Raw genomic sequence first — 24,828 nt, 5'->3', positions numbered from 1 at the left:
TAGAAGTTACACCCATAAGTGAAGCACAGATCAGTTTGGTCTTAAACTAAGTTAATTTCAAACAGTATCTATATTTGTGTATTCCCCATGTTTAAGGTTTGATTAAAAAGAGCAACCTCTCAGGGAGCCTGGGTGGCTCAGTCGGTGTTCAGCATCCGACTTCAGCCCAGGTCAGGATCTCGTGGTCTGGGAGTTCGCGCCCCACGTCGGGCTCTGCGCTGACAGCTCAGAGCCTGGAGCTTGCTTCGGGTTCTGGGTCTCCCCCTCTCTCTGCCCCTCCCCTGCTCACACGGTCTCTCTCTCTCTCTCTCTCAAAATTAAACAAACATTTAAAAAAAAAAAAAAAAGGGCAACCTCTTCATGCCACAGTCAATGTAAGTAGTAACTGGAGTGACAGCTGAAGAGGACAACCTAAGCCACATTTCCCAAAGTCAGGTCACAAACACTGAGGCTACTTATTGAAGAGAGAAAAAGTTACAAGAGAAGTGATGTGAGACCAGATTAACAGGCAAAGTATGTGAGAAATTCAAAGACCAGATCTTAACTCACTGAAAGGATATCATATTCTCCAGCTCCAGAGAACTTCTTGGACGAAACCACTCCGGTTTTTGGCTCAATGAAAAATTTGCCATGCTCGTTTCCATCTTCAATGCTGTAAGAGATCTCTGCGTTGGGACCTTCGTCTTTGTCTGTAGCGATAACACGATAGATGGGCTCGCGCTTGGAGTTTCTTTCTCGTTCTGGTCTTTCCCGCTCTGGGAGTCTGATTTTGTAGAACTTTTGTAGGAACTGGGGTTTGTTGTCGTTTTCATCAAGGATTTTCACAATTACTCTTGCAATGGTTGACTTGGGGGGGCTACCATTGTCTGTCACGGTAACCTGTGTGTGAAAGGGAAAACAGGTCAACAGAGGTTTTTAAAAATAGAACTACATAAAAAGCGACTACCTTCCTCCTAACTGAGGATACCCTGTATTTTGCATAAACCTGTATTTTGCATCTCACCCAGCACTAGGACGCACACCATCTCCTCTCCTGACAACAGGAGGCAAGGCGACGTGTCCCATTCAGACAGGGACCCGGGCAGCAGGCGGGGGGCTAAGGAGGAGGCACAGCAGGAGCCCCGCCTCTCCCCTCACCACGCTGCCTGTCCCAGGGCTGCCACAGCTGTAATGCACATGTCGCCAAAATGGCAAACGATCAGCAACATCTTTTTGAATCACGGAGGAGCTACAGGGAGATTTTACTTTTCAATAAAGAGTCCTCTTAGGAATAACATCCACTCTCTACCCTTAAAAATCACATCTCCACATACCGCATTAAAAATCATCAGTTTAAAATATGTGCAAAGTCACGTGCCTCTTCATACTAGCCGTCGCCCTTTTGTTCTGTCGGACCCTGTTCCTGCACAGGAGTCCTCCACACTCAGCAGGGCGGACATAAAAACTGTCATTCCAAACCCACTTATTCCATAAGATTTTCAGTAAAAAGAACATAAATAACAACCTGAGGTCTTGAGGACGGGTGAATGCTTCCATATGCGCAATTTCATCCCGAAATCAGATGTCCACTATTATTTTGGTGTGTACGTTCAAAGCAATAACCCTAGGAACAGCTCCCTCACCACATCCTCCAAAATTAATCACTGAAATGCATTTTTTAAAATATTGAAGTATACTGCAGGTTTTTGTGGGACTCATTTTGTTTTTAAAGCTTGGTGAGTATATATCTGTTGTTTATAAAAATGTGACTATAGGGGCTCCTGGGTGGCTCAGTCGGTTAAGCGTCTGACTTCGTTCGGCTCAGGTCATGATCTCACGGCCCGTGAGTTCGAGCCCCGCGTCAGGCTCTGTGCTGACCACTCAGAGCCTGCAGCCTGTTTCAGATTCTGTGTCTCCCTCTCTCTCTGCCCCTCCCCTGTTCATGCTCTGTCTCTCTCTGGCTCAAAAACAAATAAAACGTTGAAAAATAAATAAGTAAGTAAGTAAGTAAGTAAGTAAGTAAGTGACTATATCCTAATAGTACTCATCAAGAGTATTTAAGTCAAGTAGCTGTTTCTCCTTAAGTACATGATTGGGGCACCTGGGTGGCTCAGGCGGTTAAGCATCTGACCCTGGGTTTCGGCTCAGGTCACGATCTCACGGGTTTGTGAGTTCGAGCCTCGAGTCTGCACTGTCAGGGCAGAGCCTACTTGGGATTCTCTCTCTCCGTCTCTCTGCCCCTGCCCCCCCCCCCCATCAAAATACACAAGCTTAAAAAGAAAACAAAAATGAAAAAAATCAAGTGCATGATTTACCTGCTCACACTCTCAAAAGAAAAACAAAATTTACAATTACTATTTAATTTTAACCTCCCTAAACATTTCCTTTGGATCAGTTTTCAGATGATCTTTAGGAAAAAGAAAGAAAATTAAAGAGAACTAGAAGCAAGCACTATGTTTTGCGGTATCATCACCAACATGGTTTTAAGTTTCAGTTCAATAACCAGCAGCCAGTAACACAGCTTTTAACACGGAACTGAAAAACTCTTCAAGACAGGCCAATCGACACCGGCCTTGGCCCTCAAACACCCCACCAAGAAGGACTACAGAAAACATACGAGGTATGTAAATAAACCATTACAGTCTTATTTCCCACCAACGTCTTACTATCATCTTCAGAGTCCTAAGTACCTTACAACTTGTTCCCATCCAGCCTTTGACAGGTGCCACCAACAGGTGGCTCTGGAGTAGGGCGCACAGCCAGCAGGTGTCCCGTGCAGCTCTGACCAGGGCATGGGCCCAGCACGATCCCCATGCCAGGGACCTGCCACTCCGGACAGACTGCCACCGGTTCCTTTTCTTCAGGAACCACATTCTCCCTTCTGTCAATCACTGTAGTGACTGGATGAAAATTCTAAGCTCTGCTCTATCAGAAGGAAAGAGAATTCAAGGGACCTGTACCACCGACGGCTGGATGGAACACACGAAGAAATTACTAACTGTAATGGTGGCTGTGAAGCACCTTCTCTACACAGGATATTCATGTGCACACGTTACACAGCTATAAAAACTACGTTTTTTACTGACAATTACAAAAAAATCAGACCAAGGGGGCACCTGGGTGGCTCAGTCGGATGAGTGTCCGACTGTGGCTCAGGTCATCTCTCAGTCTGTGAGTTCGAATCCACATCGGGCTCTGTGGTGACAGTGCAGAGCCTGCTTTGGATCCTCTGCGCCTCCCTGCTCATGCTCCCTCTCTCTCTCTCTCTCTCTCAGGAAGGAACAAAAGGAAGGAAGGAAGGAAACTGGACCAGGGATGAAATGAAATTAAGCAGGCAGCATTATGAACAGCAATAATATAAAAAGAGAGATAGCTACATATTAATATAATATATATATAATATAAATAATATTGAATTATATATATATAATATTGAATAATTATATATATTATTGAATAATTATATATATAATTTGAATATAATATTCAAAATAATAATAATAAATCACAGCTTAGAACTTTCCCCAGGACCCACACTGGCAGAAGGGAAGATTCATGCAGAGAACTCGACAAGCACTTGGGTCTTTTCCAGCTCTAGCTCCAATGATCAACACTGGCTATTAACGTGTGACACAGAAATGCCAGCAGAGGTTACATGTCTGCTCTGCGTCCCTCCCCAAGTGCTGTCTCTTCTCAGCCCCCTCCTGGCCTAGAGGCTGTGGCTCCCGGCCGTCGCATCCGGCCCGCCGTCCACGGGACACTACGTGCCCCCCTCCACAGACTCCTATCCCTGCGCCTACAGGGTGCCGACCCTCTACCAGCAAACTAGTGAAGGACAAGCTGTGTTTCTTCTTTCAGGGACTAGAAGGCATTTTAAGTGAGCTGTGAGCATGAGAAGCCTAGCAGAAGAGACACTGTCAGTCTTCAATCTTTTAGTTTAGAAATGTTTACAAAGCACAAACTTTTAGTAAAAAGCACAAACTTTCAGGGCACCTGGGTGGCTCCGTCAGTTTAGCGTCCAGCTCTCAGTTTCAGCTCAGGTCATGGTCCCAGGGTTGTGGGATTGAGCCCCACGTCGGGGTCCACGCTGACAATGCAGAGCCTGCTTGGGATTCTCTCTCTCTTCCCCCCTCTCTCTGCCCCTCTCCTGCACTCTCTCACGCACTCTCAAAATAAATAAACTTACTTTTTTTAAAAAACAAAACACAAACTTTCTACAATTCAATTTAAAATGCAAAAACAAGGCAATTACTTAAGGATAACGATAACAAAAACTGGAAACTAGCTACAGTTGAATTAGACCTATTATCATAAAAAATCCTGAAAACAATACTGAGGAAAAAGATGTAGAAGGCCTATAGAAATACATCTCATGTAAATGACAAGGAAATTTCAATAATATCGCTTTCATTTGATTGCTGTGTGTTGTGCATGTGTAAAGCACAATAATTTGAGCAGTCCTGTATTCTGGGGATAGAAAGGGATTTAAAGGGACATGAACCACACTCACAAAGGTTTGGTTTCCCCTTTATTTTCCTAATAATGACCAGGAGGCAATATAATGAAATAGTAACAATTATGAAGACTAGTTAATGTGACCACGAATGTTCTTTCCCATGATATTTATAATTATAGTATTTTTAAAATAACTAAAATAAAGAAATGCTTACTTCTAATATATGTTCATCCTGCTGCTCTCGGTCCAGTTTCCTTGACGTTGTTGTGATAAGACCTATGAAGTGGTAACAGTTCATTAATCGTTACAAATAAAGTCAAAATATTTACAAAATATCGTCACTGAAACCTCACTGAGCACAAAAGTCTGAGCAAATCTCTGATCCTGAAGGGAAAAAAAAATGATTAATCCAGGTTCAATCATTTTATTTACAACCAACACACTTCGCACTGTCTCATTTTAATGGCTCTTCAACACAGTAAATGACAGAAGGATAAAAAAGTGGCAAAACTCCAGTCACCTTCTTGATGTGGCCAGTGGTTTGAATATACATTGTTGTCAGAAGGCATTTTTTAAAAAGTTGAGATGAAGTTATCCAGGATTTCAAACTCCTCTAACTTCTGCAGAGACAATTAAGTATGAAGTGACAGAAAAAATCTTCTGTAACTGTATTAGAAGAACCAGTGGAACACATGGTCTTATTACCGCCCAACCACTGACCCTCCCATGACTTATTACCTCCCAATCACCGACCCTCGTAAGTGGAGACTCGTTATAAAAGTAATGTGACTTTCCAGGAAATACTGCTCAGATGTCAACTAATTTCCAATGGAAGAAAAAAATAAATGATCCTCAAAGAAACCCCATATTCTTTATCTCCTTGATTTTTCTATCAAACTAGAAAATCTATAGTTTCAATCTGTCTCTAGAACTTTAATAACAGTCGATGTGAGTGTCCACATAGGGTGGATCCTGGAAGACCGTGAAAACTGATTAAATCGTTTCTGTACTTCACAAAATACACACAAAATTGCCCCAACCACTAACACAGCGTCCGCGGCCTGCGCTGACAATGGTCAGGGGTGTATACGGTGGATCTGACGTCAGATCAGCAGCTCAGGTAAAACCTTCTGAGGCAAGACGACTGGCAGGAACAACCTTTCTCCGGCCCAGCTTTTTGTGGTTTTTTTCCACAGGAAAATACTTCAAATAATGTCTATTTAAGAACAGATTTTATCACTATAATTGATTTTCCCCTATTATCCCTAAGTAACTTCACACAACTACCAATTAAAGGCTATTCAAAACGATCCTCTAAATTTGTAAATGAAAGGTTCGTGTTTTTATTTAATTTGATGAGGATTTTTTTTCTTCCCTAAAATAGTTTACTGAGGATCTCGATCAACATGATCTTCCCCACAATTCAGTGAAGCAACGCACTCTTGCTGATAAGAACAACAAAAGACTATATTGTAAACTAGAATCTGGGGGGTTTCCCAAACCACACTTATAGATTGAAACAGGTTCAAGGAAAATGCACGGCAATGCTTAACGGCGTAAAAATGTTGCTTAATGTGGCAGAGGTTTGATTTTCATTAGTCAAAAACCTTTTAAAGTTAATCCCTCTTGTTTCCTATCAAATGTTTACCGCTTTCTGATGGTGGTTTTAAGTAGTTCAAGAATGACAGGAAATCACTGTGATTCGTCCCATCGAACTGTCCTAAGGTGCCCATCGAAAAGCTGTCATCAATGGTAACATCACAAGGGCAACAGCTTGGCACGTTCTCAGCAAAACAGGATCCTGCTTGTGAAGAGTATCATCACTTGTTGCAAGAATGCCTGCTAGCAAATAAGTTTCTACAGCCAATAACCAAATGCCCATTAGCAATTAGCAAGCCCCCACTTCACGGCTTGCTTACCGCACACTTAACAAAGGGTGTGTGCCCACATCCACGCGACAAATCCAACAGAGACAAAGAGCAAACCCAGGTTTATTATTTGCACTCTCCATATGCTTCAAATTAATTCTCCTCTGTTAACTCAAACGGAACATTAACTCCGCCTGAATGCAATGAATTCTAATGTTCTGTTCCCTTCTTACACACCCTTTCAGCCTAGTTACTGCTATCCGCTCCCCCACCTCTCGGCTCAGACGTCAATTCTGAGGCCTGACCCGACAGGTGTGCCTGGGGTCCCGCGGCCGGGCTCCACACTCACATCTGCCGTAGCGAAGCACGGCCCCACAGGACTACGGTCACTCACTCCAATCTCCTCTTGCTGCCTGCAAAGCCTAGGAGGACAGACTGCCTTTCTCGCCCATCTTGGTTATACTGCTACACCTCTATTACCTTAAAAGAAAATACTTAAACATGTGAACCAAAAAGGGGCAGCATTAAAACTATGTATTTGAGCGAGACAGACACATAAACTACCCTAAACTTGGAAATAACGATACGCATTTACGGCTCACACAGGCGCCAACAGAAAGTGACGCAGCATCTATTTACAGGCAGGACGTGCCAGGCGGTCCAGGGGACGGTGGCGTCCAGCAGGCACGTACAGGCCCAGATCCCTCGTGCGGGGGGCGGGTTCCACCCCAAGTACACCTGGGTTACAGGTGTACCCAAGCACGTCTGGGTTCCACCCCAAGTACAAAAGGCTGTGAGGAATAAAGGGAACGGTGGGCCAGTTTTATGAAAGTAGGGTCCAGCCACGTTTAGAAAGCCACGAAGAAGCCGAGGGAGCAGCAGGCTGAAGAGAAGCACCACGTGTCGCAGGAACCGGGGGACAGAGTTTTAGGGAGGAAGTCCCTCCCCCGAGTACGTCAGAGCGGCTCAGCCAAGGAGCTAAAAGGAGAGCCAGAGAGGCAGGAAGGAGACCAGGATGGGTGTTTCTTTTATGAAGAGGAGACTTTAGCAGGCCAGCACGGAGCCATGCAGAGAGTGAGCTCTGAACGCGAGGGAAGATGAAGCCCGAGACCAGAGCTGACCAGTACACGAGCCACCCGAGACCAGAGCTGACCAGTACACGAGCCACAAGCATCGTGAGGCAACAAATTCAAATCGCACCTACAATAGCTCGTGAACACAGAACACACTTCAGACTGACAAGACGGCTTTTCTGGATTCACAACACTCCTACCAGAAGAAATCCCATCAGAAGCGCCACGGTGCTTTCTTTTGCCCAACGCCAAAGGGCGAGGCTGTGCCTGTGCATCTGGGGGCGTTGGGGGGGCATGCGGTGCCCTGCCCCTTAGAGAAGAGAGAAATTAACGCTTCTTGTGGAATTTGCACACCAAATGAACCCCGGTGAGAGAACACATTTCCCAACCAGGAAGGAAAATCGCAGGAAAACCGGGACGTCCTTGGAGCCACCCCAGGGAGCCACATTCCAGCCACGCTCACTTTGCACTCACTTCCGCTGCAATTCTGCACATCTCAATGCTGCTAATCCCTCCGCCTGGCCTACCTGACAAGCACCTAGTTCGAAAGACGAATCCGAAGTGTACCTTTTCTATACGCCCAGTACGTGTTATTAACCCTGCAGGCATGGAATATCCTAATAAGGATATCCATTTCTTTCATTTTAAACATCTGTGTTCATCTGTTATGTTTATTACTAAATCCCAGGAGGATCTGTACTAGTAGAAACAGCACGAATCTTCAGAACTAGAGAGACACCTTCAACATTATCGAACTCGCCTGCCTGAGTCAAAGAGAAGTTAAACGGTCCCAAGACCACCAGTAAATCATCATAGCCAGGACTACAAGTGTAGTTTTCCTGAGGCCCCGTTGAGAGCGTTTGGGGATTCTTCTCTTCCCCATCGCATCACGCTGCATCGTTTACTATACTTTAGGATTTCAAGTCTCCATCAACTCTGAACTACGACTTACATAAAACTTAAGGGAGCACACACGCAATCAGCAATAGCTAATCATTATTCATTTAGTAGGTCAAAAAAAGGGAGAAAAGGAAAGAGTGGGCAGGAGCAGAACAATGTATATGCAAGTGCTGCCTTTTCTCACTCTTGCGTTCCATCTTTTTTGTGGAGCACTATTAAACTAAAAATAGAAATGCAAAGACAAAGTTTCTTTGTTTGGCCTACAAAAACATCTCACTGTGCAGACCAATACTATTATAAATGTAAGTGAACTGAGACAGCAAACACCCTACATTCTCACCAAGTCGCAGTGGCCACTTTACTCCATAAACCTATGTGAAACTAAGAAGCCAAACTTCCCTGTTTGACGATCAGTATTAAAAAAAAAAAACCATTCAGAGTTTTCCAAGGCCACTTTAGCATTTACGGAAGAGAATCCATTTAAGGATACAAGAAAATCAGATTAACTAAAATGTTTCGATACAGAATTTTACTCTGACGTTTCTTACGATACCAAAAACCATCTCTAAACTTCTCAAAGTTGAAGAGGTCAAATGGACATCACGAAGTAGGGCAGCACTTAAAGATGAACGTCAAAGAATCAGCAGGTGAGGATAAGGTGAAATGGTCCGCAAAGGTGGAGCTATACGTAGGTATTCATTCAACCATCCTGGGGGTGCGCTAAGAACATAGAGATGACAAAGAGGCTTGTTTTCAAGAAACAAGGGTGAAAGCAAAGACCCCATTCAACAAACTATACACAAGTTAGACTAGAGTGGAGGGTACACAGAGGACGCAGGGAGAAAGCAAGGGCTCTTGCTGAGGGTTCTGTATTCCAAGAAAGCTTTAACTTGGCTGGACAATGAGACGTAGTCTAGCCATCTCTATTGTTCCAGGAGACAACCAGCCCACCACTCAATGTGCAAGCGAGGCCAGCCAGGACCAAGCAGCCTCGGAGAGAACCAGCCGAGCGACCACCACTGCATGAAACATCAGCCAGGCCCGGACAAGACCAGAAGCGCCCAGCAGAATCCTATAAGAAATTATGGTGGTGGCTGTTTCGAGCCACTAAATTCTGGGACGGTTTGCTCCACAGCAAGGGCAAAATAATGCATCAGATGACCTCACCTCTAATTGTTATCTGACTTACTACATGCCAAGGTGGTGAGCTTTCAATAAATTTTCTCATTTAGTCCAGATGTATGCAGGTGGCGGTATCTATATCATGACACGTTACCCTTGTTACAGGCTCGGAGAGATTAAATTGCTTTCTCAAGGTCATTCAGCAAGATGGTGATTTGGAAGTTCGATACACCAGATCATCAGAGTCTGAAGTCCACAATAAGAACGAGAGAACCCAGGGAGGCACTGAAAGATTAGGATCTACAGAAAATGGTTTGAAACGTCAGTACTGTGGATGTAACTAGATGGCAGTCAGAGATGAAGGAGGGGGAACAAACAATTTCTTAGTAGGATTAAGATCCAACCACAACGAGAGAACAAATACTTGTGATCGGTAGTAAGAGTTTTTAAAGAACCAAAACTGTAAAAATAAAAATAAAAAAATAAAAATAAAAGTCTGGCCATGTGTTCACCTTGTTTGGCAAGAATTTACTTTGAACCATTTACTTTGAACCATTTTCCAATTATTCTGCTTGACAATAAACAGAAAAAGGGGAAATATCAAGGAAGGGGGGAAAAGGTCTACCCACCTCGTTAACATTTCCCATTACTCTCATTATTTTCCTCTAACCTCTGCAACTACTTTGGCTTTTGTATACTTTTGCTCATTTTACAATAATGCATAAACTACAGCAACATATGTTCTAGAAAGGCAGGTGTCCACCAGAATTTCCTGTGATAGGCGAGTTCTTCAATGTGCACTGTCCAATATAGTAGCCCACCGCATATGTGGCCACTAAGCACTGGCAAAGTGGCGAGTGTGACTGCAGAACTGAATTTTTTAAAGCTAATTTCGGTGATTTAAATTTAAATAAGTCATCTCTGCTCTTGTAGGGCGCCTCCAATTTTCAAACCATCCACATCAAAACCAAAAACTGTGATGCCTTCAATATTCAAAATCTTTTTCCGTGGTCAGAATTTGAAACAGTAATTCAGTGGCAAATAATTGCTATCAAAATTCAAATTCTGTAAACATCTGTCTTAATTCAAAAGAGTGAAAAAAGGAAAACTTCCCAAGATCCTGATTCTGACCTGCTGATGCTGTTCCACGTTCCCTTCCTGACACCCCCTTTCACTGGTCTCCTTTCTCACTGGGCTCTGCAGGCCATGAAGAAACCTGGTTGGTTGCTTTGAGTTCACAGTCTCACCCAAACACCTCAACACATCAAGAGTCTCTGTTTAGGGTTAGGGGAGCCTGGGTGGCTGTCACAGTTGCGGGTCCAACTTCAGCTCACGTCATGACCTCCCAGTTCATGGGTTGGAGCCCCGCGTCAGGCTCTGTGCTGACCGCTTGGAGCCCGGAGCCTGATTTGGATTCTGTCTCCCTCTCTCTGCCCCTTCCCCACTCATACTCGGTGTCCCTCTCTCTCTCAAAAATAAATAAACGTTAAAAAAATTTTTGTTAAAGATTCTCTGTATTTAAAGGCTTTTGGGGAAAAAAAACTCATTATACCAACTTGTATTTTTCGCTTCTCGTGATCTCTAAGAACACTAATCCATGAAATGTATGTTCATAAGCAGTGATGATGTTGTCATAAGGTTTACTAACTCAAAGTCACTTGTTCAGTCTGTATCACGTTATTCAACTTGCTTTTTCATTGTCTTCCCCAAATGTGTCGCTTTGAAGCATACATATAAAAAACCTAGGAAAAGGCCTATGTCCTCAAAAGCATACAATTCACTTAAGGAGACAGCCCTTACACCTAAAAGGTACAACTAAGTATTATACTACGGTCTCATAGCTCACTTTTTAGGCAGCACTAATTGTGTGCTTCCCAGGACCCAGCTCTGGGCTAAGCATTTTCTATAGGTCATTCTCAATGAATAATCACAGCAACCCCAGAAGGGAGCTACTAACAGAGTATCTGAAGATATTTGAGGCTTTTGAGAGGTAAAGTCACAAGGCTAGTAAATGGCAAAGTGGAGATCTGACCCTAAGTCCGTCTGATCCCAGAGCCCAAACTCTTGGCTCACACAAATAATTTTAAGTGTGTAGATCATAAGTCCTTATTTAATATGTATAATGATCACACCACAAAATTATTCAGTGAGCACAAACGAGTCTCTCACATTACTCCAGGATTACCTCTAGCCATCCAGTCCGGCTCTCTTTGTGGATGTCCTCACGGTTCTGTATCCCTTTCACGGTGCTTTAGTAACCACAGCACTATTTTGAGCAGCCCTTGACTGCAGCCATGCAATTTAGGAATATTATTTTCAACAGTTTTCCCCACTGATTTTGCTGAAATACTTTAATACGTTCTGTTCTTCAAAAAGTTTAAGAACTTTAATTGTGGCATATTTGGTGGTATAACAAGTATTTAGTTTAAGTCTTAGGGTCCATCAGTGAGGATGGTGATTTCTTTAGGAGCTGTTACCACTGGGATCCGGAATTTGATTTCTACCTTTCTACTTTCAACCCTTACCAGGGATTGCCCCGACGACATTCACTGGGCTTTAAACATCAGCAACATTAAGGACAATTACTAAAGAACTGTAACACCCCAGTGAGTAGACGGTCAAACTAAACACTGCTCAAGCAAGTTTTAGACAAGTATTACAAAAACTAAAAAAGTAATATATTTATATATGGTATGTTTTATGTGTATACACCTTCATAAAAGGTTAAACCCCAAACTACCTGTGGTGCCCCTTAGGAAATGGTATAGGAGGGGCCAAAGGGAGAGGAGAAGAGAAAAAAAGGCACTTTCACATTTTACTTTATACAGTTCTTTATTACGGCAATCTTTTATTTGTAACAAGTACATTTAAAGTATTTTCTGTGTATTAAGTATATTATTTAAACTATCAAAACAGTTTAAAGGCCAATATGAAAAGACAGAAATGTTTATTGGTTGAAAACTAATTTTAGGCTGGGAAGTTTCAAATAAATGATTTTTTTTTTAAATCTGGAATATCCGGCCATGCATATAATATTAAAACTTCCTGGGGGCTCCTGGGTGGCTCAGTCAGTTAAGCATACGACACCTGTTCTTGGCTCAGATCATAATCTCACAGTTCTGAGTTCGAGCCCCACGTTGAGCTCTGAGCTGACAGCACACAGCCTGTTTGAAATTCTGTCTCTCGCTCTCTCTGCACACCCCCCAGCCACCAACTGGCTGTCCCTCTCTTCCAAAATAAATAAACTCAAAAAAAGAAAAACTTCTTAGAAATACGACAGTAGTATATCTTTTACAAGTTTTTCTAATAAAACTTAATGAAGTGTATCATACATTCTAGAATGTACTCTTACCGTAAAAACTAAGTTTGCTAGAGCCAAAGGGTGTTTTACAGTCTAGCCCAAATCCCGCACTTTAAAAACAAGAAAGTGAAGCTCAGGAATGTTGAATTAATTCCTGAAAGTCAGAAGCAGCAGCAGCAGAATTGGAACTAAAATTGAGTTCTTCCCAAAGAAAGTGTTTCCAAGTCTCTCTGCTGCTCTTGGGGCTCTTCAGCCAGAGGTCTGCGGGGAACTCTGAGGAAGGATTGGGTCAAACCCACTTCCTTCCCACCCCTTAGGAGAACCACCAAATCTGAATCTCCACTTATTCAGAGCACGATCTCATAGTTTGTGAGATTGAGCCCCGAGTCGGGTTCTATGCTGGTGGCATGGAGCCTGCTTGAGATTTTCTCTCTCTCTCTTCCTCTCTCTCTGCCCCACCCCTGCTTGTGCTCTCTCTCAAAATAAATAAATAAACATTAAAAAGAAAAAAAAAATCTCCACCTGTGAGGACCCAGCCCAAACAATGTCACAGAGGTTTCCAGACAATCCATCCCATGCTAACCGTCTTGGCACAAGAGCTTACAGAAGTTGACAAGAACCCGTGCCCTCTTATTCTAATAGTTTCCTAAACACAGGATCGTTTTTAGTAATTGTAATGGTCACTAATGGCCATACTCTGGAAGAAAGTGTATTATCTATTTATCAGAAATACACTTCATTATAGACATAGAGAAATATAACAGGGGACTATGGATTTTGGGTGGGAATGCAAGCTGGTGCAGCCACTCTGGAAAACAGTACGGAGGTTCCTCAAAAAACTGAAAATAGAACTACCCTACGACCCAGCAATTGCACTACTAGGCATTTATCCACGGGATACAGGTGTGCTGTTTCAAAGGGACACGTGCGCCTCCATGTTAATAGCAGCACTATCAGCAATAGCCAAAGTATGGAAAGAGCCCAAATGTCCATCGAGGGATGAATGGATAAAGAAGATGTATACACACACACACACACACACACACACACACACACACATATATATACACACACATACATACACAGACACAATGGAGTATTACTCGGCAATCAAAAATAATGAAATCTTGCCATGTGCAACTACGTGGATAGAACCGGAGGGTATTATGCTAAGTGAAATTAGTCAGAGAAAGACAAATATCATATGACTTCACTCATATAAGGACTTTAAGAGACAAAACAGATGAACATAAGGGAAGGGAACCAAAAATAATATAAAAACAGGTAGGGGGACAAAACAGAAGAGACTCATAAGTATGGAGAACAAACTGAGGGTTACAGGAGGGGTTGTGGGAGAGGGGATGGGCTAAATGGGTAAGGAGCACTAAGGAATCTAATTCTGAAATCGCTGTTGCACTATATGCTAACTAATTTGGATGTAAATTTAAAAAAATAAAAAATAAAACAAGTTAAAAAAAATGCAACAAAAAAAGAATTTTTTCACGGTTTGACATTTGAAAAATTAAAATAATCAGAGATGGCCTACTACCCAATTTAAAAATAAAAGGTTTAAAAAAAAAAAAAAAAGAACCATAACAGGGGGCGCCTAGGTGGTTCAGTCGGTTAAGTGTCCGACTTTGGCTCAGGTCATGATCTTGCGGCTGGTGGGTTCGAGCCCGTGTTGGGCACTGTGCTGATGGCTCAGAGCCTGGAGCCTGCTTCGGATTCTGTTTCTCTCTCTCTGCCCCTCCCCAGCTGTCTCTCAAAAATAAATATTAAAAAAAAATTAAAAACAAACAAAAACAAGAACCATAATGAACACTACAGAACTTACTTTGCAGAAATGGTCTGGTGAGCCTACATGAAGATTCTTACTGCTCTTAAGTTACTTATTAAAGCCAAAAACATCTCAGAAGCTTCCTCGCAAATCTTCAGCTACAGGCCCCAATCATTAAATCCTGTTAGAACCTACGTTAAATGAAATGTAGTCTTTCCAACATAAAAAGAAACAACAATCTAAATGGCTAAATCAATTTCCATTTAGCAGCATATTTTCCTTTTTTCTAGAAATTACCTTTTGTAGCACAAACGAATGCTGGTCCCTCCCCCAAAGATACATCCACCCTGAAACCTGTGTGGCTGTGACCTTATTTGAAAACTAGTCTCTCAAGATATAGTTAATTATCTCAAGGTAAGATCCATATTTATGAAGGATCCAAAATTCGACGCGTCCTTTGAAGAGAGAGAGATGTGGCGTGTACAGACGTGGGCCACAGGGCCACGTGGAGGAGGAGATACAGGTCAGAGTGCTGCTGCTACAAGCCGAGAAAGTGCCAGGAGCCCAGGAGCCTGAAGAGGCAAGGAAGGATTTTCCCTACGAAATTTCAGAGGGGGTGTGGCCCTGCCAACACTTTCACTTCTGACTCCAGGCCTCCAGAACTGCAGAGTATACATTCCTGTTGTTTTAAGCCACCCTGTAGTTTGTGATAACTACAATAGCCTGAGAAAATTAATGACCTTTTCATTCGGATATCAAACAAAAACACTGAAAAAATACGAAGGAGTGAGAAGCGAAGGGGGGAGAGAGTGGAGGAGGAGGAGGAGGAGGAGGAGGGAAAATTAGGTAACAATGGCAAACAATTTCATAATCCAAAAAGAACCACTCATACTGGCTCTCTGTATTTTATTACTGTCTTCATTTGAAATATGACTTTATAGGTATCATTCTATCAAGAGGTAATTAAAAGGCAGGTCTTACACCCAAAGATGCTTTGGAGTGGGAAAGTGCCGAATGCTCCAAATAATTCAAATTAATTGTATGCTTTCCCTCAAAAGGCAGGGGAAGCGGGCTCTCAGCTCTGGGGGGACCTCCTACACTAGCCTGGCTGAGAATCACACACAAGCTAAGTCAGCTCCTTTTTTTTTTTTTAATTTATAAAACATGCAACAAATTGTACATCAGTTGTATCTTTATAATTTTTCATACTTGTCCCTCCTACATAGTAAAATAGTGAAATAAAAAGTGCCTAAGCATTTTTCAGTAACCTTATTAACAATAATGACAAAAACTAGCTTAATGACTATAAAATGCAAAAATCACAATTAGAAAGTTGTTTCAACTAAAAACCAAGATAGAAAACACTCTTATTCTGAATCAACCAAAACAACTTCTTAACTGCTCTTTCTTTTCCCTCTTTTTCACCCCCCTGCTGATCTTTTAAGAGTTCACTGAACAAGCACCATGGGCCTCAGGGTACCATGAGAATAATAAGAGAAAACATCTTCAAAAACCATTTACCCGGTAAAGTATCTTTTGTCAGAAAAAATTTACCTGTGTTTGCTCTACATTCGCCACAAGGATCCTCTCCACTTTAGCCATAATGACCTCTCATTCATCTTGCATACATTGTATGCTAAGAAAAAAACAGTAAAACGCCTACTGCCAGGAAAAATTAACATAAACTAAAGAAAAGAAACAGGAGAGGTCATAAGTTAAACAAAAGCATTTTAGCAACTTTACGGGGTATGGATTTTAAATTTCGGGCTCCTGAATAATTTTGTTGTTTTTTAACTTCCATGGTGCGCTACTGAAATATAACCTGCTTTAAGTTAGTTACTACTAACGAACTACAAGGACTAATCAAACGTATGGACCACAGAAGCAGCAATACAATTAGTACCTTTTTATTTTAAGTATTTGTTTCGAGAGAGAGCACGTGCACAAGCAGGAGAGGGGCAAAAAGAGGGAGAGAGAAAACCCAAAGCAGGTTCCACGCTGCCAGCACAGAGCCCAACATGGGGCTCAAACCCCTGAACCATGAAATCACAACCTGAGCCGAAATCAAGAGTGGGACACGTGACCAACTGAGCCACACAGCAACTCCCCCCCATAAATTAGTATTTCTTTTTTTACTTTAATTTTTTTTTTAATGTTTTGTTCATTTTTGAGAAAGAGGGAGACAGAGTGCGAGCGGGGGAAGGGCAGAGGGAGAGGGAGACACAGAATCCAAAGCAGGCTCCACACTGTCAGCACAGAGCCCAACGCAGGACTCAAACCGAGGAACGGTGACATCATGACCTGAGCTGAATCGGGTACTTAACCAACTGAGCCACCCAGGTGCCCCTAAAATTAGTACTTGTTAAATAAAGTATTAAAGCAAGGAAAGCACAGTGAGACAAGGAAGCAGGAGACCGTAATTATAGAATTCCATGCAGCACATGATTGTCACTCAGTAGAGTTTTCCATGGGATACTCTACCCTACCGATCTGTTCCTGACCAGCTTTAATCAAATGAAAATGTTCTCATTATAGGCTGATTACTGCAATTTACAAAGATCCCAGCTGAGGGGCGCCTGGGTGGCTCGGTAAGTCAAGCGTTCGACTTCAGCTCAGGTCAGGATCTCGCAGTTCTTAAGTTCAAGCCCTCGTCGGGCTCTGTGCTGACAGCTTGGAGCCTGGAGCCCGCTTCAGATTCTGGGCCTCCATCTCTCTGCCCCTCCCCCATTCGTACTCTGTCTCTCAAAAATAAACAAACATTTAAAAAATTAAAAAAAAAAAAAAAAACAAACACAAAGATCCCATCTGAAGTCCTGAGGACCACACAGCAGGTTGACAGAGGGCACCTCAGGTAGAAGGGAGAGATAACTTGACAGGAAACGGCATTTCTCTGTTCAAACTTTTAAGAACCTCTTCTAACAGGTGAAATGAAAATCCTATGAATTCCACTGTTTTAAAAATCTATCGCTCAACTGTAAAATGAGTATTGGGCAGCGACCACATGCTCGGCACCACGTTTGGTTCTAGGAGGGATACAGTAAACGAATATGGGTAGGCCCTGACCCTCGGAGCCCTACACCAAGGCTGGACGCACCCACACGGAAAAGGCAGAGCAGACTCGGAAAGACAGTCAGGGAGGCTGGGCAGTGCTGCCCCAGCCCATTCTAAAAATACAGACTGCCTTACAGGCCAAGAGCGAGCCTTCGATTTTTCCTACAGTTATCATTCAACATCCATCCCCTTGGAGCTGCAGACCATGAGCTCAGAGATACTGTGCGCTATTGCGCGGTCTTTATTTAGGTGGTGTTGTAAGATTGCGTTTAACGACAGCCTGTCTCGAGCTCTCCTGGCAGCTGCGGCCATCTGAGCGGCTACTGCTCGTCACTGCAGTCCTGGTGCCGGCAGGATTAGGCTTAGAGCCAAAAATGGAATTCTATTCATAGACTGTCAAGGCTGGAAAGGCCCTCGGAACTCACTTAGTTCCCATAGTTTTCAGAGTCCCCTCCCTAGAAAACCCTTTCAAAATGAAATACTTTTCAGAGTCCCCTAGAAAACCCTTTTAAAATGAATCAAATGACCAATCTAAAGTCACACAGGTAGTGGCTGGGAAGGAATTTATACCCTCAAGTCTCCCAGACTTCCCTTCTGGCTTTAATTCTATTTTACTAGCTGTTTCTTGTTGAAACTTCATGGTATTAAAGCCTAAGATAAACAGGAGATCAAAAGCCAAATGCAATTTATTGGGAATTGCCTTCAACATTCCTTTCAACGTCAGACAGAGCACAGGTAGAGAGGGAAAGACAACTTAACCCATTTTATAAGATTCGCATCACGTTGACAAAAGAAAGCACGTCAATGGAAAATCTTAAAATATCGGTCCTTAAAATAATTTTAACAAATGATACTCAGCAACATATATACATAAACAAAACAGAATGCCCCTGAATAAAACTGATCCTAAGGGTTCAATATTAACAGATTTTAGGAGGCAAAGCATATCCACTTCAATATGCTCAACAAAGTCAAGGAATAAAGCTTTCCCTTCTTTCAGACTTGAAGGATAACACATTTCACTAGAAAATAAAAAATAAGCAGAGGAACAGGTAAGAAAAAATCTACAGGTTCTTCTTTAAAATATGCGCCCATCTTTGAAAGAAGTCCACAAATAGGTAAACTTTTTGCCCCTTCACTGAATTCCTGCCATTGTGAAGTGACCGGCCCTTTACTTCCTTCCTTTGCGGCTATCGAATGTTACCGGAAACGCTTGGAAGTTGTTTGCAGCTGTAGCCACTTCCTATTGCACTTCGTTCGGCCTCCGTTCCAGCCACAATAAAACACCATTTACTTTGAGAAAAAAAAAAAAAAAAGTAGTCGCAATGTGATGGTGGACTACATGGGCGAGTTCCCAGCAACCCAGCATACCTGCAGACTCAAAAATCACAGAATTTTAAATCTTCGCCACGCTTTAGGGATCACTCCATATAAATTACACACACGCGTGCACACACACACAAACAACACACACACGTGCGTATGTATGTGTATGACTTACCTATGTATAAATACCACCAGATCCATCTGCAGTCAAATAACACGCCTTATACCGAACTTAAACTAATTCTACATTAAATAGTCTATCCTCTATGTAAACAAATGGATGAAAAACAGGCCCCTGTATAAAGTGGTCCTCTACAAAGTGTAAGCTGTAATTTGTTACTTTAGGTGTGAATATCTTAACTCAGAATGAAAGAACGGGAAAAAAAAAATGCAAGAACTGATCAAAGATGTGATAAGTATACATACAGCTGACTCTGAGAGCTGGAACTCCAAGCTCTAAAATATTTTTAAAAGGATACAGCAGGACAAAGGAAAAGTGTGAAATCTCAAAACTTGGAAATATTTTATTTTCTAATGACAATGTTGTTTTCCTCAAAGCAGAAGAGATCTAATAGTTTATCATCAACTTGCTAAATTTTATCTGAGATTTTGACCTTGATAACTAATATTGAACTATGATTCTTCTAAAAAATAATTTTAATATCCTGGAGAAACAAAACACAGATTCTCTTTTGTAAGCATTCACTGCTTACAGCAATGGGGAAATTTTTCTATTTTTACTTGAAGAATATCAAATAATCTACCCCCTGAGAAATAAACCAACAATTTAACTAGTCCAACTAGTTAACTAGTAACTACATCAACCTACCAAGGGCCAGAAAACTACCTGTTTTTGTATGGCAGGCAAGCTAAGAATGGCTTTTACATTCTTAAAGGACTAGATACAACAATCAAAGAATAATGTATTGTGACAAAGGAAAAGCACATGAAACTCAAATTTCAATGTCCATAAATAAAGTTTTATGGGAACACAGCCATGCTCATTCACGTCCATATTGTCTATGGCTGCTTTCAGTCTACAGTGACAGAGCTGAATGGCTGTGACAGAGACTGTATGACCCGCAAAGCCTAAAATATTTACTACCTCGCCCTTCACAGAAAAAGCTTAATGGTGTTTGCAGTCCATGGTTAATAAAAGTAAGTTTAAACATCTAGTGTTATTTAGAAGGTTCCTGCTTTTCGGCCAGAAGATATAAAATGTTTTTTAATGTTTATTTACTTTGGAGAGAGACAGACAAAGAGAGAGAGGGAGAGAGAGGGAGAGAGAGGGAGAGAGAGGGAGAGAGAGAGCACGTGAGAGCGCATGCTCAAGCAGGGGAGGGGCAGAGAGAGAGAGGGAGACACAGAACCCGAAGCAGGCTCCAGGCTCCGCACTGTCAGTGCAGAGCCCGATGTGGGGCTTGAACCCATGAACTGAGAAATCACGACCTGAGCTGGAGTCGGTCACTTAACCGACTGAGCCACCCACCCAGGTGCCCTGGCCTTAAGTTATTAGAGAAGATTAGCCTAAAGAGCAACTATTATGTCACACAGGAATTCCTCAATACAAGAAAAAAAAAAAGAGAAGGCACAGAAAAACTGGCTCCCAAACCATGTTTACATCCCAGACCCAAGGGCACACCAAGTGAACATGGGGCTGTGCTTCCAGAAGCAGCAGTCACGGAATTTATGTCTTTCTGGCACCGACCCCCAGGTGACCTTCACCTCTCTGAAGTCATGTAGTTATTACAAAATGGGGAAAAGACAGATGGGGAAGACAGCAGACTCTTGGTTTGCAGTCTGTAGCTGTCTCACAGGGTTTCCTATAAAGATTATGTGAGGTCGCCTGTAATATACGAAGCACAATGCACATAATACATGATAAGCTGTGCTTGTCACTGGCCCTGTGACTCCTAACGAAAGTTTTGTTCCGGCCTGATCTAAAAGTGAGGTCAAGGGATGGCGGCAGGGTGGAAAAGTGGTACAGGAAAGATCAGAGAACAACACAGAAGGGTAGCAAAAGAAGGAAAGCCACAGTTTGCTGGTTTCTCTTTGGCGGTCTTTTTCAAGCTCAACTCTCAAAGGTAACAGGCATGAGAGAGCCTGATGGAAATCAGCCCAAAGAGACAGAACCAGCAGGATTTACAAGATTCAAACTGTGCAGTGTGCTCCAGATCCAATAATGAGAAGAAATCAGCCACCGAAAGAGGTGAAATTTTAACTCTATAGAATTGATAAAGAAAAGCTAAGAAAACAGCTGAAAGCCGCCAAATCATTTTTAAACCATTTAAAATTCCAAGTGGATGGAAACAGATCCAACAGCTGTCAAAGAGCCTAAACCCTTTTATGATGCACATAGAGACAGAGAGAAATCACATACACACATACATATTTTTTCAAAAAGGATGCCTCTATTTTCACTTAACATTTCTGATGCATTTATTTTTAGCCATAAAAAATTCCTTTTCAGTATGTTTGTTCCCAAACAGGAAGATGCACATCCACAAATGCGAAGGTATAAAAAATAATACATTTACTAGACAGCATAAAACCAGGGGTTCAGCAAGAAGGGTGGTGAAATTGACATGGACATGGGCATATACTCCTGCAATAACGTGGCAGCCCACTGATACAGTTATTCTCCTAAAGCACGGTATCTAATACTGTTACAAGAAAAACTCGAGATGAATATCACTATGTATACTGTGCTGGTACCCGTTGAAAAAGAGGGGAAAAAAAGAGTAACATGTCTTCTTGCTTGTTTAGGAAAAGAAACTATAAACACTAGTTGCCTCAAAGTGTTTCAAAATGTAGATTTTCTTATTATTCAAGTACGGTGAGACCAACATGTCAGAGGAGAGCACTTTCACTATTAACAATTCCTACGAGGAAGGGAGGCACCATACCACAGATGCGGTGCCCAGGGCCACACTGGGTTGGCCAGGAGGAAAGAAAAAGGAGAAAGCTGGGGTGGGCGTGGAGGGGTAGGGGACAAGAGATTTTGTTGTGGTTTCTACAGAATACACAAGGCAAAGCAGGAAGAGCACGTTTAGACTGGAGAGTCTGAATTACTTCAGCGGGCTTTGGAGAGGGCTGAGCTGGTTGTCTGGTACCTGAACCTGGGACGATTGGGGAAGGTGCATGGATTGTGGCTCCATAAAGGAAGGGATTCCAAGTACGGGTTCTGGATCGGCTAGTGTGCATATGAAAAGTGGATCCTTGGGAATCTCTAAGAGCTGGCTAGTCCTGACAGGTGCAGTATCTACCCAGGTCAGAGACTGGGCATCAAGAATACAGAAAATAAAACATAGTTAATATATTAAGGAAGAAAGCAGATCATCTACGGAACCGAAAAAGAAGAAAAAATTTTCACTGGGTATCTTTTTGTACCTTTGGCATTTTGGACTCTGAATGCACTACCTATTTGTAACAAGCAATATAATTTATGAAGTATGTTATCCACACACAGGCACGCACACATGTACACACACACCTGCTTTCCAGTCTCGTAAACGGTATATAGTGATAACAAGTGGGACTGGCCAGAACCTGAGGATCACCATTCTGAGCATTAGGCACAACACTGTGACACATTTTGTGGACAGAAGTGTATAATGACCTGTATTTCTACCAACTCCAGAAACACACCCAGGATGGTGCCAAGTTTCTGTTTAAGATAAACCTAGAAACTTTTTTACTCCTTAAAACCACAGACAAATTTGGTTAAGAACACTCGTACTACTTAGTCAATGAAGCTTTAACAGTATATACAGGCTTATTGGCAGTTAAGCATTTATATATATATTTATTTATTTTCTAAGGTTTTTTTTAATGTGTACTTATTGAGAGACGGTGAGGGGTGAGGGAAAACACAGAATCTGAAGCAGGCTCCAGGCTCTGGGCTGTCAGCACAGAGCCTGATGTGGGGCCGGAACCCACTGACCGCAAGATCCTAACCTGAGCTGAAGTCGGACGCTCAACTGACTGAGCCACCCAGGTGCCCCTGAATAAATATTTTTTTAATTAAAAAGCAAAAGCTGAACTTCTGCTTCCCGCCATGAGATCAGATTTACCCTCCCACATGAAACAAGCAGACAAAATAAATGAAATAACAGTTTATGGGACACCAGCTATCAGAAGAAGACAGTCACCCCCTGAGATGGGAAACCAACAGGGTGAGACTGACAGATAGCCCAGCTTATAGTGTCAAGGCCATTTCTAGACAGTTTTCACTCCTAGGTGAAAACCGAAGAGAAATGGAAGTACATGCCCACACAGCGGTTGATTCTCAAATGTTCATAATAGCTTTTATTTGTAATTGCCGAAAAGTGCAAGAACACAAATGCCCATCGACAGGTGACCGGATACGCTGCAGTGCACCTATGCAAAGGATTTTAGCAATAAAAAGGAATATACTTTGGGGGCCTCTGCATGGCTCAGTTGGTTAAATATCTGACTCTCGGTTTCAGCTCGGTTCTTGAGTTTGAGCTCCACACTGGGCTCCGCGCTGCCAGTGTGGAGCCTGCTTAGGATTCTCTTTCCCGGTTCTCCCTGCCCATACACGCTCTCTCTCAAAATAAATAAACAAAAAACAAACAAACAAACAAAAAAAAAGGCAACATGCTTTTGGTACTCACTACAACATGCATAAATCTCAAAGTAAGTATCTAACTACAAGAGGCGTTACCAAGAAAAGAGTAGCTACTCCAGTAGTCTATTTACATAAAATTTTAGGAAATGCAAACTAATACATAGTGACCAAAGCGGCCGCATGGAGCGGGGAGAGAGGAGCTGGGTGGGGTGGGGATACAAAGAGCTGTAGGGAATGTTCTGGAAGAGATGGACATGTTCACGGCAATGGTTTCACTGTTCCATCGCTAAGGCAAAACTTTTCAAATTGTTGACTTTAAATATGTGCAATTCACTGAAGGTCAGTTATACTTCAACGCAGCTTTTTAAAAATAAAGAGTAATATTTGTTTGCATCCAAAACTTGAAAATGCCAAATATATAGATAGGAGAATAAAACCATGGTCTTTTCTAAAGCATGTGCACATGAATCAAAGTAACACTTCAAAAATTACTGCCAATTATAAAAATAGCGTATCACTCCTCAGAAGTTAAATTGTTAATATTAAATAAAAAGACGCTTTGCTCGGGTGTTTTCAGCTTGTGAATAATGAAACCTGTGAAGTGCACACTGGTCTCTATTGTTCAGGATTCCCGTTCTACTCTGTCCTTGACGTGCCACCGGACGAAGCCGTGACGCGTCTGTCTAGGCTCAGATAATCTAGCCTTCTATGCTCTTTCTCTCTCGCACTTCAGCAACCACAGAAGTTATGTTAAAAGAAGCAAATATAACAAACAAAAACAGGCTTTTAAAGACAGAGGACTGATAGTTGCCAGAGGGAGGTGGGAGATGGGTGGGAGGGGGAAAAAGGCAAATTTACCCTGATATTGGACACAAGCAAAAGAAAGTTACAAAAATTCACGGTGTCAACGAGCATAAAACAGAAAAAGAAAACAGATCAAATCTCATCTGCTTGTACGTCCTGACAAAGAACCCCCCGGTCCCCCTACTTAAACAGTGTAAGAACCATCTGAGATGCAGAAACACAGTTCCTGCCATAATCACGCACAAAACCTTTGGAAGAAAAAAAACATTCAAAAGTGTTCATTCAAACCTGCCATTTAGAACCCCAAATTCAGATGATCAAAAACAGTCCTAGGAAGGATTTGTGTTTTTCAAAACAAATATTTTGTCATACCATGAAAGGAGAAACAGATACGGCAGCCAGGTTTCCCTCCTCTCCAAAATGACTTAGAGAGGTCATCAGACTCCTATTTCTACAAAATGTTCAAAGAATTCCATACGTGTTCTTGAAAATAGGTCATTATTTATAAAAATAACATAAATATGATCTTTTAAACCTTATTCTGGTACTGAAGGCTTTCCATCAAGTGTAGCCAACCCCC

The 24,828-nt window shown here is 42.2% G+C and overlaps 1 protein-coding gene across 4 annotated transcripts in view; it reads right to left on the bottom strand.

Moving 5' to 3' along the window:
- Positions 1-24,828, bottom strand: part of FAT1 (FAT atypical cadherin 1) — a 143,041-nt gene that overhangs the window by 47,455 nt on the left and 70,758 nt on the right. For all 4 annotated transcript variants that reach the window (XM_049631770.1, XM_049631771.1, XM_049631769.1 and 1 more), the window contains 2 exons: positions 4,650-4,711; positions 550-879 (listed from right to left, as the gene is read on the bottom strand). In XM_049631770.1, the coding sequence (XP_049487727.1) occupies positions 550-879; positions 4,650-4,711 (392 nt within the window). The remainder of the gene's footprint in view (positions 1-549; positions 880-4,649; positions 4,712-24,828) is intronic.

The sequence above is a fragment of the Panthera uncia genome, chromosome B1 (genome assembly GCF_023721935.1).
Source record: "Panthera uncia isolate 11264 chromosome B1, Puncia_PCG_1.0, whole genome shotgun sequence".
NCBI lineage: Eukaryota > Metazoa > Chordata > Mammalia > Carnivora > Felidae > Panthera > Panthera uncia.
Note: the sequence above shows the minus strand (reverse complement) of the source record. Positions and strands in the feature narration are given on the sequence as shown.